At 48.2% G+C, this 17,935-nt stretch overlaps 1 protein-coding gene across 1 annotated transcript in view; it reads right to left on the bottom strand.

Moving 5' to 3' along the window:
- Positions 1–17,064: 17,064 nt before the first annotated feature.
- LOC144108001 (astacin-like metalloprotease toxin 5) overlaps positions 17,065–17,935 on the bottom strand; it is a 38,313-nt gene continuing 37,442 nt past the window's right edge. The window contains exon 6 of the mRNA XM_077641261.1: positions 17,065–17,320. Within this exon, the coding sequence (XP_077497387.1) occupies positions 17,094–17,320 (227 nt within the window). The 3' untranslated portion in view covers positions 17,065–17,093. The remainder of the gene's footprint in view (positions 17,321–17,935) is intronic.

Consider the following 17,935-nt stretch of genomic DNA (forward strand, 5'->3'; position numbering starts at 1 on the left):
TACGGCGTCCCGTCCCTCATAGCCTGAGTCATTTGGGCCATTACACCCCATGAAAACTAAACCATACCAAATTTTTGGAGGAACATGCATAAAGCGTCAAAAAATTCTACCCCCCCCCCCCCCCCGACGATTCTTGTCCGTTGTCATCTCATGTCTCATGTCGTTACTGTACACTGTTTCGGGGTGTTGATTATACTTCTCATTTGTTTCCTGTAAGCAACTTAGTGGCAAATACAAAAACAGCGTAATGAAGTGTATTCTCTCTCTCTGTAAGAACAAGTCAAATTCAGCTTAGCAAAGGTGTTTCAAAGGGCAGGTGCAGGAAAATCGAAAGAATGAATACGCATGCGACTTGGAGCAGCACCGGTGCTTGTGTTAAACGCATAAACGTCTCATTTAAAAGCAGTTTAAGACGTTCACGTGAAGTGCATATACAATGCAACACGGCTTGTCAAACATGTGAACGCCTCGCTCACGGCGCGATGGCTGAATTTGAAGGGAGGACTATGAATGTTGCCCGACGCATCACTCGCACTGTACCTACGGCCGCCGATCACTGAGGACGCTGCGCATGCTCACACATGTTGGCCGTACAGCAGTGATGTGAAATCGAAAACCATGCCTTCCAGTATTGTAAACGAAAGTGCGGTAATATTCAATGCAAAGGCGAACACTTCGCATGCCCATTCCGCGTGCGTAACTCAATGATGCCTAATTCCAAGGTTGCAAGGACGTAATCACTGGGTTGTCTACACGGCCACCTTCCAGCTGAAGCCACTCAAGGCCAAAGCGTAGCGCGGGGCACAGAGGAACAGCACCCTCCGATCGCAAGCGACATTGGAGAGGCCGATCGCCGTGGCACACTGGGAGACCCCAGAAGAGTACTGGAGCGGTCTTATTCGGAACCAGGCCCCTTTCTCTCGGAGGGACGCCGAAGCACCAAGCCAAGCCCCAAGGCACCGCCCGAAGAACACTTTCAGCAAGCTCGACACGTGAGTGTGCTTGGTTGGGTCGTTGTAGGTAAGGGTACAGAGGGTCAACTTCGGGGTGCGAAGTAGCTAGAGCTCATTATTAGAGCTCAAATATTAGAGCTCAAATAGTGCTAAGGGCATATGTTGTGCTATGAATGAAAAATTCCACGATGCGCGAGCGCTTGCATAAATGTATTAATGTGTCATCTGGTGCCTCGGCACTTGGCTGTGGTACTACACATGGCGTGCCCATTTGCGCTGTCAATGATGTTCGTCCGAGAATTTACACATTTATAATGAACTGCACATCTCCAACCAAAAATTTTAACTTAACCCAACGTTTCGAAGCCGACTCGGCTCCTGCATCAGGGGTGACTGAGGGCAGTAGCTAGCGTCTTTTTTAAGTACAGAAGGGGGGTGGGGGGGGGGGGTGCAGTTCATTATAAGTCTTCGAACCCAACCATACAGGCAAATCTGTCAAAACGTTTAGTTTTCGAGAATTTACACAGAACGGTGCTCCGCTCATTCGGTTTGGCAAGTGCGGCAGCGCTCTGACAGCTCGCTCGCTGCATAGCATGCTTGTAATAAAATTCAGATGTTTTTTTTTTGCCGGCGCCTTATCAGAGTGGCGACACACACCGGTACGCATGCCATCTTGGCTACTTATCGTGACAGCTGCTTTTGGAAACGAGCCTAAAGGCATCAGACCAGACGCGTGAAGATGAACCCTTTTTTCTACGCTCATAAAATTATTTTAAAAATATAAAAGAAAGCAAGTGGGAGCCCGGAACAGCAAAAAGTTGCCTGGATTGAACGCAGTTCAATCAAGCCTTATATAAAGCAGCTGAATGCTCAAAATTAAAAAAAAAACACAATTCTATCGAGAAAACACGGATGAAAAAAAAACAAGACAGAAATTATAAAAAAGTTCGTTGTGCCAAGATGTCGTTTCTGTTGCAAAGATGTAAAACAAGAAAACAGAGCACTCAAATACTTAGAACTCTAGGCACGGTGAGTAGATGAAAGAAGGCGTCCGAGAGGTAACAGCTGAGACCTGAAAAAAGGAACAAAGAACAGTAGCACAATAAGCAGAGAACATAGGTTATGTAACAAAGCAGAACAAGCAGGAAAAAAATGATAAAGAGTGTGCTCAAAAACTGTAGGGCAACTATTAACGGTGCAGGAGAACAGTTAAGAAGACGGCAGAGAAAGAGAGCGACGCAGAGGTGCAAAGCGGAAAGAAAGAATTTATGGGCAATCAATTTGATTTGATGCGGAGGAAATGTGACAGCATTCTTCTTTCGCTCGTCAATCTATTCCAGTTCTTATTCTATTACAATTCTGAGTCCATTGTTTTTCACTCTCCATTCTACTCCAATTCTGATTGTGTCCAACTCCGACTAGGCAACTACTCAAAATGACACACTCTATTGGATCGCGGTGAGCCCTCATACCCCTCCTGGTGCAGTGGCGCAGCGGTTAAGCGATGCGCCACTGCCCCGGCAGGCGGCTATTCCAAACACTGCCACCACTGGAGTCTGTGAGGTCCAGGTTGCTCCTCCCGAGTAATGCGGGAAGGAATAGCTCCCGCAAGATTAATTTTTGCACACATACTGTATAGTTCTTCGGGATGCTGTATATTTTGCACGTAGGGCTGCTCTTGTCTGAATCATTTTAACTAGATAGCGTTAAGGAGCCCTTGTGGCCGAAACGCCGGTGTCCGCTGTCGCCGTATGCGCAGCTGAATGTGAACGAAAAATCCGCAAAAAATCCCCGGAAAAGCAACCTAAGCGGGCCACTTGAGTTTCGAGGCCTTGTGGGATCATCACTACGTGCCCATCAGATTGTGAGCGAACTGCCCACCGTAGCAAGTGGCAGTTAATGATTGGTCGCGACAGGTTGCTCGCGAAGAGCTCGCACAAGTCCCGCCGGTGGCAGCACCTGCTGTCGCATAGCAGTGGCGCATTGCTTAACTGCTGCACCACTGCGTCAGAAAAGGTATGGAGTACTCTCAGAGATCTATCGCTATTATGCGCAGATTAGCAAGTTCCGCACGTATGTGCCTTAAACCATTAACGCTGTCGCGTTGTACCCTTAGGGCAGAGCTTAACCGTCACCTCCAATATTTTTTCCTTCGGGTCATTTTCATTTTTGCTGAGTTATTGGTCGTCTGGTGTCTCCCTTCACTCCCCTGCAAGTGGAATGGGGAGAGGGGTAGGGGGAGAGAGAAGGCGTTTGACACATGGAAGTTGGCAGGTGGGGGAGGCTAATTACCCTAAACACCATCAGGCAAGTGGAGGCTTCACATAGACGTCGACGCCACCGGTCAGTATTCGCCTACATGACGCTCCTAACGCTATCACGTTAAAAATTGGAAAAGACACTTAAGCTCCGCATTAAGAATACTACGTGATAGCGTTATTGGGTTAATGCCCATATACGGAGAATTGGTCATTCTCTACATTAATAGATCCCTGGGAGACCTCATACAGTGCTGGCGCAGTGGCGCAGCGGTTAAGTGATGCGCCACTGTCCTGAGATGGCAGGGGCTGCCAACGATGGGGCTTGTGGGACCCAGGCTGCTCTTCCCTAGTAACGTCCCGCGAATAATCATTAATTTAACTGCCACCCACCACGGGGCGCTGTTTGCTCAATATTCGGAGGGCAGGTTGTGATGACGGCAGAAGGTCCCATGACCTAGGTGGCCCACCTGCCTCCTAGGTTGCTTCTCTGGGGGTCTTTTTGTGGATTTTTTCCTCATGCTTAAGGACGCCGACGACATCAGATTTTCTGCTACACTAGCTCCTTAACGCTATGGCCTTAAAAAGGAATAGGGCAGACAAACCGTCAACGAAAGGCAAATGGAAAAACAAGACCCCGTAGGTGCGTGAATTAGATGCGTCAAGCGCACTCGCAATCTTGGAGTCCCGTGCCGTGAGATGTCGCTGCTCTTCGTTGTAGTCACCTATTGCGCGCCCTGGACACACTTGTCGTTGATAGTACACTTTTGCTCAAAATTAAGATCCCAAGGTGTTCGCCTCTAAGCATTTTTCTTACGGCCATTCTGTTATATGAGTTATATAAGTGTGAGGACGAGAATATTTCTCTCTGTCAATTGATGTGGAACATCGGCGGTGCATATCTATTCACACACCATAACTCTAAAAAAAACTCCTTGCACTTTGAACTTCTGATAAAAAGTTAGCATGAACCAGAGCATGCGTATAATCACCCTGTCACCAAATATATTTGAGGGAAGGCCAAGAAAACTTGAGGGTATGAACTTAATGCTTCCAATTAAATAAGCAGTGCATTGTTGGTGATCGGTATTTCAATCCGTTCAGCTCCTGGCTGCAATGCGGCACGTATTTTTAGCGACTGAACGGCGAAACCTGCCAGCATGAGACCGATGTTCGCTCTCCGTGCACGTACAGTCTTCACCAAAAGTAACCAGGCAAAGGGGTTTGTTTCTTCTCTGTGTGGCGGAGCACTTATAGCAGCCCTTAAGCTGTAGATCTCAGTAAGGTTAGCAGAACCTTTGTCCTCACATCTCGAGACGTTTTGCTGTTTAGTGTTCCGAAAGGGCCCTACTGTACGGCTGTGCAGCAAAACCTTTCACATAGTTATTTTCGCAAAAACAGTACGTTCCAATGACAAAGTGTATTTCTCATTTGAATTTAATTGAGCGAAATATTATGTAGTTATCACGTGGCTCATAGTATCTCAACATCTCGTTTTCTTACATTTCACATATCGCGCTTCTGAACTCTCTCCCTGAAGGATGATTACGTTGCTTGCCTGTGTAGCTGCAACCCAGCAACAGCATTACAGTAAAGTAGGCATAATCCATACTATAGTCGGATACAACTCAAGAACGAAGCAGTTTTTCCACGTCAGAGGACCCCCTTCCAGCCTATCATCATCATCATCATCATCATCATCATCATCATCATCATCATCAGCCCTACTACACCCACTGCAGGGCAAAGGCCTCTCCCATGTCTCTCCAATTAACCCTATCCTTTGCCAGCTGCATACACCCTTTGCCTGCAAACTTCTTAATCTCATCCGCCCATCTAACCTTCTGCCGCCCCCTGCTACGCTTACTTTCTCTTGGAACCCACTCCGTTACCCTTAAAGACCAGCGGTTATCTTGCCTTCGCATTACATGCCCTGCCCAAGCCCATTTCTTTCTCTTGATTTCGACTAGGATGTCATTAACCCGTGTTTGTTCCCTCACCCACTCTGCCCGCTTCCGATCTCTTAACGTTACACCTATCATTTTTCTTTCCATGGCTCGCTGCGTTGTCCTTAACTTAAGCTGAACTCTTTTCGTTAGCCTCCACGTTTCTGCCCCGTAGGTGAGTACCGGTAAGATTATGCTGTTGTACACTTTCCTCTTGAGGGAAATTGGTAAACTGCCACTCATGATCTGCGAGATTTTGCCATATGCGCTCCACCCCATTCTTATTCTTCTAGTTATCTCCCTCTCATGATCCGGATCAGCTGTCACTACCTGCCCTAAGTAGACGTATTCCGGCACCATTTCTAGGCTCTCGCTGCCAACTGTGAACTGTTGTTCCCTTGCTAGGCTGTTGAACATTACCTTGGTTTTCTGCATGTTAATTTTTAGACCCATCGATCTGCTCTGCCTGTCTAACTCTTTGATCATGATTTGCAGTTCACCTCCTGAGTGACTCAGCAAGGCAATGTCATCAGCAAATCTCAGATTATTTAGGTATTCTCCATTTATTCTTATTCCCAACTCTTCCCAATTCAGGCCTCGAAATACCTCCTGCAAACATGCGGTGAACAGCATTGGCGAGATCGTGTCTCCTTGCCTGACGCCCTTCCTTATTGGAATTTTATTGCTGACTTTATGGAGGACTATAGTAGCTGTGCAGTTGCTATATATATCTTCCAGTATTTTGACATAAGGCTCTTCTACCCCCTGATTACGCAATGCCTGTATGACTGCTGAGGTTTCCACTGAGTCGAATGCTTTCTCGTAATCAATGAAAGCTATATATAGAGGTTGGTTATATTCTGCGCATTTCTCTATCACCTGATTGATAGTGTGAATATGATCTATTGTAGAATATCCTTTACGAAAGCCTGCCTGATCATTTGGTTGATTAAAGTCTAACGTTGCCCTGACTCTATTAGCGATTACCTTAGTAAATACTTTGTAGGCAACGGATAGTAAGCTGATCGGCCTGTAATTTTTCAAGTCCTTGGCATCTCCCTTCTTATGAATTAAGATAATGTTTGCATTCTTCCAAGCTTCTGGTACAGTCGAGGTCATAAGGCATTGCGTATACAGGGTGGCTAGTTTCTCTAGCACGATGTCCCCTCCATCCTTCAACAGATCTGCTGTTACCTGATCCTCCCCAGCTGCTTTTCCCCTTTTCATTGCTTCTAAGGCTTTCTTTACTTCATCTTTCGTTACTGGCGGGATGACGCATTGCTGTGCACTGCTGTCTTTCTCATTAGCGCTCTGATTACATTGGCTACTGTACAGGTCTGTGTAGAACTCTTCGGCTACGTTAACTATCTTATCCATATTGCTAATGACATTGCCCTGCTTGTCTCTTAATGCATACATCTGGTTTTTACCTATGCCTAGTTTCCTCTTCACTGTTTTTAGGCTACCTCCGTTCTTTATAGCATGCTCGATTCTCTCCATATTAAACTTCCTTATGTCGGCTACCTTGCGCTTATTTATTACCTTTGATAGCTCCGTTAGTTCTATTCTATCGGTAGTGTTAGATGCCTTCATGTTTTGGCGCTTCTTAATCAGATCTTTCGTCACCTGAGATAGCTTCCCGGTATCTTTTCGAACTGTCCTACCGCCTACTTCTACTGCGCACTCCGTAATTATTGATGTCAGGTTATCGTGCATTGAATGAACATCAAGATCATCTTCCTCAGCTAAAGCCGAGTATCTGTTTTGCAGCGCTATCCTAAACTCCTGTGCTTTCCCTCTTACGGCTAACTCGTTAATGGTCTTCTTCTTCCAGCCTATGGCGTCGTCCAATTCTCGTTAACCTGCTGACATGACGGTGCATGAAGCGGCGTGACAATGCAGATTGGGGAGTATCCCCGCCCACGGAGGGAGGGGACTATCCCCTTCATCTGCCACTGCTTGTATTGTTACGCTGGCAGGCTCATGAAAATCGGCCGACGCCATTGGCAGGAAGGGGGTCTTTTGAATGGGAAAAGCCGCTTCGTTCTTGAATTGCATCCGCCTACAGGTCATGACAGCGGCGCAGTCCTATTGCCGACCAAGCACAAAGCGAAACAGTAGCTCGACCTTGCACCCGCAGGCACACCGAAGGAATCCAGTGAAACGTATGGGTATCATCGCCCTCCTAACGTACATCTTCGCTGTCATCGCTGCTGTTGTGCTCGCCATCATCCTCTTCAGCAAGGGTGCCCAGCCCACTGCGGACAAGTGTGCGACGGCCGTCTGCCGCGAGTACACCAGCCTCTTGGCGTCTTCCATCAACGCCTCCGTCAGCCCGTGCCACAGCTTCACACGCTTCGTGTGCGGCGGCTGGGAGCGTAGTCAAGTCCTCAGTGTTCGTGAGATGCTCTACCAGAGGGCGCAGGACCACATGACACGACGCGTGAAAACCATCCGCGTGCCCCCTTCCGGCCAGAACAGCATCCAGCGGGCAGCCGCTGTCTACAGCAGCTGCGAGCAAGTGCTCAGCGGCCACTCCGACCACCTGGCGGAGATCAAGCGAGCTCTGGCCGCTGCCGGCATCACGTGGCCGTACGCTCAGGGTCACGCGAATCTTCTGCGGACCTTGATGTTCACTTCACTGAATCTCGCTTGGGACGTCATCGCCCGTGTCGTGCCAGAGCAATCTGGGAACAGGACTACGCTGATGGTGAACCCCGGCGGGCTGTTCTACCGAATCATAGAACAGGCGGCGTACACAGCATCGGGCATGTCCTTCAAGGCCTACTTTACAAACCTGAGAAGAAGCTTCGGACATGGACGTGGTAACGTTAAGGAGGTGAGCCTTGCGGAAACAGTCGACCTGGAGAAAACGGTAGTTTCTTCGCTGGTTCCAAACTATTACGTCCGCACGTTGTCTCCTGTGCCGTTAATTACGCCACCAGGAATTGGCATTTCCAATGTGGACTGGCTCAACACTTTTCGGCAACTTGGCCATAATGACCCCGCCGCGGTCGAAGTCGTAACGACAGGTCCGAACTTTATTGGTGCCTTCTTCGACATTTGGCAAAAGAACGGAGACACGTATGCGCACCTCCTGGCATCCTGGACCACGGTGCAAGTGGCCGCACTCTTTGCGAACAAAGGCTTGATTGTCAACTACTATGGCGGCAATGAAAAGGTGGCGTCTGCCCGCTACGGCGCCTTCTGCCTGAGCGTCGCTTACCTCCTCTCGCCAAGTGCTCTCTTTGGCAACCACGAGAGCGAATTCGACGGCCGCAGCACGCGCGCCAGCGCCGAGCGTGTGACTCGAGCCATTGCGGACGCTTTCCAGCGTCGCTTGGCGAGGTGGCCGCACTTCAAAAAAGACATCACCGTCGTCGCCAACTGGGCTGAGTTATACAGTTCAGTCATTCCTTTCGATGGTAGGAGACACCATACTCACAGTTACATACCGCTCGATATGACTCACTCGCTATTGGAAAACTGGCGCGCGCTGTCGCGGATTGCAGGGAACGCAGTGGACGAGGAAGTCGCCCACTCCATTAGCTCCTTGAGCCTATCGGTGGCGTTTGTCAACGAAAGGACCTTCCGGCTCACTCCGGTGTCTGTATCGTTCCCAATGTTTGACGTCCGGCTCCCCGCTGCGGTCAACTACGGAGGCCTGGGCGGACAAGTGGCCTCTGCGCTGGCCTGGCTGCTCACCACGGCATACGCCCTTGACTCGAGGACTAGTGCCATCATCGCCAACTTGAGCGCTTGCGTCGAAGAAGACTCCTCACAAGGCTTTTACATCGACCGCCCTCTGAGCCGGGCTGTCGCAGCGGACGCCCTCATCGAAGCCTACGAGGCCGACGCGACGTCGAAGCGCAGGCCCTTCCCGCTCCTGGGCTCCTACAGCGGAAAGCAGCTCCTCTTCATGTCCCTGTGCTTCGTCAGCTGCGGCGGAAGTAACTCGGGCAACTCGCTTGGTGCCTGTGATCTGGCGATGAAGCAAGTGAAGGAGTTTGCGCGAGCATTCCGGTGCGCGCTCGGCACGCCTCTGAATCCTACTGAACGATGCGACGTGCTGTGACCGTCATTAATTTCCGTTCGAATTGTGTCTGGGCACGCATCCGATGATGTAATGCAACGTGTAGCTTTATTTTAGTTAAGCTGCGCCGTTAGTGCAAGTGTGGCAACAAGGGCTATTCAACTTCCTTAACCACCACCTCGTGTGCATAGCGACTTTTTACTGCGAGGAAACTCGTTTCTGGATTCTAAATTTCCCTGTGCAATGCGATTGAGCATGATGAACTACAGTATTAAAGGCTCACTCGATCCTCCGGGTGGGTACATTATGAACTCGGAAATCCTCAAGTACTGCGAAAAAAAGCAGTTGGCCATTCTTGATCTCGTTTTATCATTATTTATTCTTTTTACCTCCCTCTAAACATTTTTTTTAATATTTTAATGTTTTCTTTGGTAACAACGCATTGAGAGAAACATGCCATCTTTTTCATTCATGTGCAGTCTCAGGCTGTTCAGCAATCGCATTTGTGCAGAATTTCGCTCAGCATAGCAACAATGCCACACTTTTTAGAGAACCAGAAACATCGTACATTTTCTAACCTTGCCATTGAAGGTAATGAATGAAGTTGTGTTTTTTTTTCTTTAGTTGCACAACTTGGTTTGTAAAGGAAGGTTCGTGAACATAAGTGTCAAAGCGACGGAGTGCATCATCAAGTTGCTCCAAGAATTAGTTCCACAGGTGAGACTCGAACACCTAAAGCGATAAACCTTCTTCTCATCGGCAGAGGCTTACAGTTGGCCCTCGGTAGTGTGCTACCACTGCACAACAGATATAATCGGGCACCGTGGTTACGCCTGGGCACGCTGCGTAAAATCGTCGGTTCTCACAGTGCGCTGTTTAAAACAAAATTCCGGAGAGTGTAGCATTCAGGGAGCGGCGTTCGCACGGCTCTTAATTCTTAGCTTAACCAAGTTCTCTGTCCCTCTGACTTTGATATTCGTAGCACCGGTTTACGATCCTCAGACGACTTAAAGGTGCACTAAAGAGGATTCTGAGCTTGTCTTTTACCGCGGGAACTCCATCTACACGCTCCGAGCATTCTTAGAATCTTCGAATTATCCTGTGTGTCGACTTATAAAATCTAATTAAACGTCCCGGCTCCCGCCTTTGTTTTTGAACTCGTCTGCGAAAGGAAACATTGGTTGCGCTTTTTAGACAATCACATGTAAGAAGACAGGACAGGCGCGATCCTGTCCTGTGATTGTCTAAAAAGCGCAACCAATGTTTCCTATTGCAATGAACCAACTTGCCCAACAACGCATCCTGATAAATCGTCTGCGAAAGTAGGAGTCAACCAACGCCTGGAGTGCCTTTCAACCAGTGATGTGGCGGCTTCGTATTTATTTTGTTTTTAAGTTTCCATGAACAAATAGTTTCAGTCGCAGATAACACAGAAGCAAATTAAGCCCACGGAAATAAAAATACGCGTTGCTTTAGGTATCACTCCGCCGATGCAAAAACGGCAAGCCGCCACGCGGCTGGCTGAAAGGCAATCCACGCGTTGGCTCACTCTCCCTTCTTTTCGAAGGTGAGTTAAAAAAAAAAGGCGGGAGCCGGGACGTTTAATTTGATTGGAAATCGGCCGCAGAGGACAATAATTCGAAGTTTCTAAGAATGCTTGGATCGTGTAGATCTATTTCCCTCGGTGCGAAGACGAGCTCAGAATCCTCCTTAGTGCACCTTTGAGTGCCTTCTCGTTAGCTTCAACAGATGTTCATCTTACTTTTGTGTGGTCGTTGAGTTACTTTGCCAGAACTTCTGACTGCTACTGAGGGTTTCCGACGTGGAAGCTCAAAAATGAAATGTCACAAACAAAATTGCCGGTGATGTTGACTCAAGTGTGGGAAATATATTCTTGAGGGACCTCGCAAACCAGTTTAATGAAGACTCTACACATATTAGGTGGCATGCCTACTGTGTTCATTGGAAAGATAAACGGCTGTCTAGATAGAGAGTCAATGCAGTGATGTTTTTACACACAACCCCAAGCTGTAAATATTCTCCAATACTGCACTCTGTGCAAGCGATGTCGGTGCCTCGCGGTTTTGAATAAGAAAGCATGGTGCGAAGATAAGTTTTGGCGACTATTGCCACAGCTTTTTCATTACGAGAAGCTCGCATAAATACGTGCAAGCCAACTTAAGCTGTGCGGGCTCATTCCACACACAGTCGAGCGCATTCTGTTGTAACTAATGGTCGCGGTAATCATGTTGTGCCCTAAGTTAACATGTGAATATCGCATAATAAACCCAACATTGTAATATAAGAGAAAAGTCCCGTTTATTACAAAATCAAGTATTGTATGTCTGCTTCTAAGCAGTAATACATATGACGCCAAGCTCTTAAGCTTGGTCATAGTCCTCACCGAGATCCTCGCTGCTGACAAACTTCTTTAAGGACGCGATTCAGTAATCACATTTGGGCATTAACGCAACTGGCGGTAGGCCAGCCTCGCAGTCCTTATCTTCATCAAATTCGTGGCAGTCATAAATGCCTCCGTCAATAGTAAGTACACGGCTCTGTGCTGTCGACGTCGTTACCGACAACCACGAACTCAGCCACAGCTGCATCAGGTCATACATGCTGTGATCAGACGACTCCTACCACAGGTCTACATGATTCTAATCACGTGGGTGCTCGACAGCGTTCTGGACACAGTACCTGGCTCTCTCCGTCGTGACTTCGACAACCTTTGTTTTTGTAGTTGGAGTAGAACTTGCTACACGTATGGTCATTTTATTCACGATTGCAATCTATGAACGAGTGCAACGAAGCAGCCTGAGCCTCCGATCCTCGACAAAGTTGTACGCATGCAGCGACAAGACACCACAGCGCTGCAGCGCGCAGAGCGACCTCGCTATCCGCTCTGCCTACACGCAGTAGCAGCGCCGAAGGTTGAGATCAGATTGGGCAGCTGATGCATGACACGGGACGCGATAGGCCACGCAGGCATACGTCATGACTGCTATGAATACTCCTCGAATCACTGCCATTTGGTCAATAACCTACATTGTACACTCGTTCAAATTACAGCGTTGCCCCTGCCTCGCGCCCAGCACACTACTACTACCATTTTAGACCACTTGAGGATCCGTCGCGGGCACACACCAACGCACTGATTGACCTTGAAGCCCCTCGGCGAGCACCTGCCCCAAGGTTATCTGCGGTTGCACAGCCGCCACATTAATCGATTTTTTTTAATTGGTCGCCATGCTGTTTGCGTGAGGTCAATATAAAGCTGCCAGCACGTGGCTTTATCACTTGTGTGACGTGAGATGCAATCAGATTTACCTCGAATGATCTCAGCCAAGCACACCTGATTCTACTTTTATAACAAAAGACAACAGTCACCGAGACCAAGTAGCTGAGGAGATCATTTTTTTTTGTTTTTCTTCAATGGGTGATTATTTATGTAATCATTTTTTAAATATAATTGATTACGAAGCAGTAAAGAACAACCACATGCCCCTGGTGAGTTCCGAACCTCCTCAGTAGCTAACGATGGCCTCGATTCTGGCAGTCTTGATGCCATAGGCAGCATAAGAGGGTTCTCGCACAGCTTCCCAGCCTCACGGTTAGATCACGTTCCTACGTGGCCCTCGCGGTAATGCAGGACGTACTACGTCCGCCGCTATGGACGAGGATGGCTCTAGTGAACACTCTCAAGGTTCGCTTACACTACACAGAAAAAAAACCCTCGAAAGCAAATGATTGAACAGTTGTCGCTGTAGCTCTGTTGGTAGAGCACCGGTCCCGAAATTCGGAGGTCGTGGGTTCGGATCCCACTGGCGGCATGTGGTTGTTTTGCAGCGATAGCTACATTACGGTAGCATTTCGAGCCTGCAGCGTGGCGGCGCCGCCACGCTGTCACGTGGTTGGTCACGTGGTGCGGAGCAACTGCCGGCGGCGCGGCGCCGTGGCGTATCACGTGGTTCGCCACGCGGTTGGTCACGTGACCAAGTTCCACTCGTCCAGCTGTAGCTATCGCGTCACTCCAGGTTTAACCAGAGCTAAACCACCGCCAATTTTTTTATTCGGCTTTCTAATCAATTATGTTTCAAAAATAATTAATAATTACTCTCAAATTCATGAACGCCACAAGTAAAAAATGCATACCCTATGCTCCTTCGTCTAGGATACTGTTCACTTCAGTAATATATGTCATAACGTTTCCCTCCATTCTCTTCCCTTGTCTGATTCTTCGTTGTCAGAGCTCGTACTGGTTGCCTGGCGTGCTGCACCTCGGAAGTTCTTTATCACCTTTAAACTGAGCGCTGACGCGAGCTGAGGCGAATCTGTTCTTCTACGACCACCGAGCACGTCTTTTGCTGTCGCCTCCACCGAGTGGCCCAGTTTTTTGTGGCAGCAAGAAAGCCCAACGAAGAATTCGTTTAACATTCACTTTTCCCAGCTCGTTTATTGTCCACGGCGTTGTCAGGGGCCAGGAAACTTCAGTTCGTTTCGGTTTCAACTACTTCAGCGCACCTGGTGACTACACTGATGCTAAAAATAAATCGTTCCTGCGCATGCACGCAGAGGCATAGGCTGCAGCGATGGGCGGATTGTCGAAGGCACTGGCAGTTTCCGCTAGCGAAGATTCAAATCCCGCTCAGGGAATGCACTTTTTTTTCTGCTGGATACCTGTGTCATGACAATTATACGGCGCTCCTGTCGGCTTTCTTCCGCCCGCTATGGAAGGAACTTACATTGAAGCCTGGACTAGCTTCACAATGGTACATTGGTGAGAAAGCACTCATACGCTCACTAACCCCTGGCATGAATCTTGTCCACCCATCTTGTGGTCTTGAGCTGTTCCCTAGCAACAGCGACGCAACGTTAAGTTTCTTGCGTGTGAAATGAAAGAAATAAATATTGCCGCGACCGAGATTCGAACCCGCGGCAGTGCGAACAGATCCGCATCGCTGACCAGTGCACCGGAGCACTATATGCTATATACTTTCGCCGCAGCGCCGAACACGCCTCGTGTTGTTGTTGTTGCCTTAGTGACACGGCACATACCCACGACGGGGGATTGGCCAAGGTTCAGTGAGGAGAGACCAAAGAAGAGGGTGAACTGGTGTCAAGCTAATGGTAGTGCCTTGGGTGATATATCACAATAACTAAAGATGAAAGAAAAAAAACAATAACGAGAGAGAATATCGAAGAATTCAATACATGAGAATTCCTGAAAGATCTTTTAAAAGCGGTAAATTCGGATGCAATTAGCGAGGGAATCTGCCGGTAGCTCTTATGTAATTGTGGAGGTATTCGCAAACTTGATGCAATGCAAAACGTCTGGCGCCCGCACCGAGGCAGAGGAGAAGCGGGACCCACAAAGTGAGTCCCAGCTTTGTAATGGGAATTTCTGGGTGTGTTCTCCTCTGATGCCCAAAGCTTCGGCAAGAGAGTAGGAAATGCCCCAATGTTTCTACTTCACCACAAGCCGCACAGAGGCTTGCGGTACTGATCCCACATATACCTAAGTAAATATTTAAGCGGGGGATCCTGCACCGCATGAGAATCATTGCTACCTCACACTGCCGGGATTTACACGCACGGGCCTTCCATAGGTACATGAGATGTTGTAGTCAACGGTAGAGAGCAAGGGATCGTTGCACGTGGCGGTTATAAACTGATAACGCTGAAAACAAGACATTCCGAAAAGAATAGGAACAGGGACGCTACAGGCAACAGGTGCATTGAGAGCTGATTTTGCCAAAAAGTCTGCCGCATCATTTTGTAAAATACCGCACCAACCCAGAATCCAAACGAAGCTCACCTCTATCGACCATCCAGGAATAAAAAAACTTTAGTGAGCGGCTCAAAAAAGCGTCCCGTGTGGACTCCGGTGCCAACAAAACAGAGAGACAATCTGAGAGGAATGTAACCTTTGAAATATTTGTTGGAAGTTTCAAAGCAGCCAGGCCAATGGCCATAAACACTGTTAGAAAAATGGGTGTGCAATCCGGAACTCGAGCCGAAAAGCTCCAAGAGGGAGACTGAAAAAGTACCAACCGCTGCCTTCTGGCCGGCCCCAGACGCATCTGTAGCAATCACATTGTGGTGCAGGAAATGGTCAGGGTGATCAGAGAGGAGACCAGTTAGTGCCCTGGCAGGCAGATGCTTCGCATTAGGTGGGAAAATATAATCAAAAGCAATATCCACAGAAGATGTTGCGTAACCAACTCTGCACACAAAATTTAAATGCACACTAATGTTCGATAAAAGGTTCTGAGTAAAAACAATTTGAGGGAGGCGGAACCTTGGTCAACGAGGAGTGAGAAAGAGGGCTGGGTGGGAGACAAAAAAAGGTGTAGCCACACCAGGAGCCGACTCAAATGCCCGCAAAAAAGTCCTGACATCTAAAAGGAGGAAACGAGAGTTAGGGTCGGGAATACGGGCCTCCAGCTACAGAACTGCGGTGGAAACTGATTGAGGGAGATCAAGGCAGAGGCGTAGTGCGTGCCTTTCTTACAGCAGCTACGGATGAATCATATTTAGGGGAGCCAGAAAAGAGTACACAACAAAATTCCAAAATGAGTCTGACATAGGCTTTGTAAAGAAGTAAAAACGTATATCGGTGCATGCCAAATTTCCTATTACTTATTCGTAGTTTTAAACTGGAACACACTCTCGCGCTATGCATTGCACATCGTCGTCTTCAACAACTTCCACCTGCGGCGCCAACATAGATCAGCTTAACCTCGATCAGAGCTTATCCTGAGTCTAATGCCGTCGCCAGACGTGCCGACGGCCAAGCAAACCAAAACCATGAGCCAACAATGTTAAACACATCTCTCGCTCTTCTAATTGGTTTAACTACATTGAAGTCCTACGATTTTGTAAGAAATTTCCTACCCCTCAGGCGGCATATGTGTGTCTGCCGCATCGTATCGACAGGGATTATTATTCAACAAAAGCTTGTAACCACCATGAAAATCGAGTGCCACGCCACCTACTAAACATACAGAAAGTTGAAGGAGGTTAAACAACCATGAAGAGATATGTTAATGACGACGGGAATGGACGACGCCGGAAGCGTATAACAACTGCACAGGTTATCTTTGCGGTCCAGCGTCGAAACCACTGCATGTGGTAATTTCACAAAAGCTCTTATCGCCTGCGTATTCAGTACTCCTTGAGTTATGCTGCGACCTAACATCCCTAATTCTGACACAATCTGGTCGAGAGGATTGCTCAAAGCGTTATTTCTTCTTACCCTAAAGAAGATCCCTTTCCCACCGTTCTCCAGAAAAAGAAAGTTCTATTTCTCTGCACGCGCCGCGGTAACTCAGTGGTTAGACTGCTCGGCTACTGAGCCGGAGTATCCGGGTTCGAACTGGACCGCGACGACCCCGTTTCGATGGAGGCGAAACGCAAAAGGCGCCTGTGTGCTGTACGATTTCTGTGCACGCTAAAGATCCCCAGGTGGTCAAACTTTTTCCGGAACCCTTTTCCGGTACCCTTTACTACCGCATTTCTTCCTTTTTCCTCTTTCACTCCGACCTTCCTTTCTTCTCCTAAGGCGAGGTTTGCGTATCAACCGACATATGCAAGACAATACAGCGCCATTCCCTTTCCTCAAAAACAAATTTTCAATCTTCAACTCATTTCTCTCAGGTTTCCTCAGCATCAGTGACTCCTAGCTTCTTTCGTACATAAGAGTACGCTTTAACGAACCCTCCTCTTCTTACCTTTGTCCGGTTCTCCAGGCATCCGATAGACTTCCTGTGCTTCCTTTCTTCGGTCGATATCGTAGTAGCAGCTCAGCACGAGAAACTATGCCCGCGGTTTCTGTTGTGTGCCAACAGGTTCGTTTGAAATCAGCAAACATTTGCTATTTCTGTCGTGTAGGCGTGGTGGTTTATTTTTTACATCCGTAGAGTAATTTTATCCTGCGCACATCGCTGCGGCTCATTCCTGGCTTGTCGTAGACCTCTTTCAGTTGCCTGCCGTTCTTGTCAAGCATGGTGTTCAGCCTTGGCTCACGAGCAAAGGTCTTTGAGCCGTAAAGCATGACCGAGTTCTTATCGAAAGGCACCAGCAGACGGTTCTCCCATGGCGCCAGCTTGTCGAACTGTTCTCTGTTTTCTGGGGGAGTAAGGGAAGTATATGGTTAGCGATGGCCACAACACCGCTTAGGCATTGTAGCATGTAATTATAGCATTTCTGTGCGCTCGTTAAGCAAAGTTGTAACACTTACTTGAAGAAGGAAGACACCAAAGCTCCGCCTACAGGGTATGAGGCTATAGCCTTATGGGCCCACATATGCCATATAGGCAGAATTCTCATTCATTCACTTCATTCTCTACTTCACATTCATAAATCTCTGGGAGTCATCATGTCACTTCTTGCGCTTAGGTGCAGCGCTTAAGCAATGTGCCACTGCCACGGCAGGTGGCTGTTTCAAACACAGCCACTAGGAGGGCTTGTGAGACCTAAGTTGCTCTCCCCAGGTTGCTCTTCCCGAGCAACCTCTCGCCACCAGTCATTTTTAACTGCCACCTGCCATGGTTTGAGGTTGTGTTGACGTCACAAGCTCACGCGACCTAGGTGGCGAGAGGGTCACCTGTTTCTCTGGAGAACTTTTGCTCACGCTGCCGAAGACTACGACGACGTCGAGTTTCCCACTGAACGGAAATAATTGTGACGTGACTTCCATGCAGTAAGTGCTTCACTCCACAACCGTCAACATCTTATTGAAAC

This window comes from Amblyomma americanum, chromosome 10, assembly GCF_052857255.1.
Source record: "Amblyomma americanum isolate KBUSLIRL-KWMA chromosome 10, ASM5285725v1, whole genome shotgun sequence".
Taxonomy (NCBI): domain Eukaryota; kingdom Metazoa; phylum Arthropoda; class Arachnida; order Ixodida; family Ixodidae; genus Amblyomma; species Amblyomma americanum.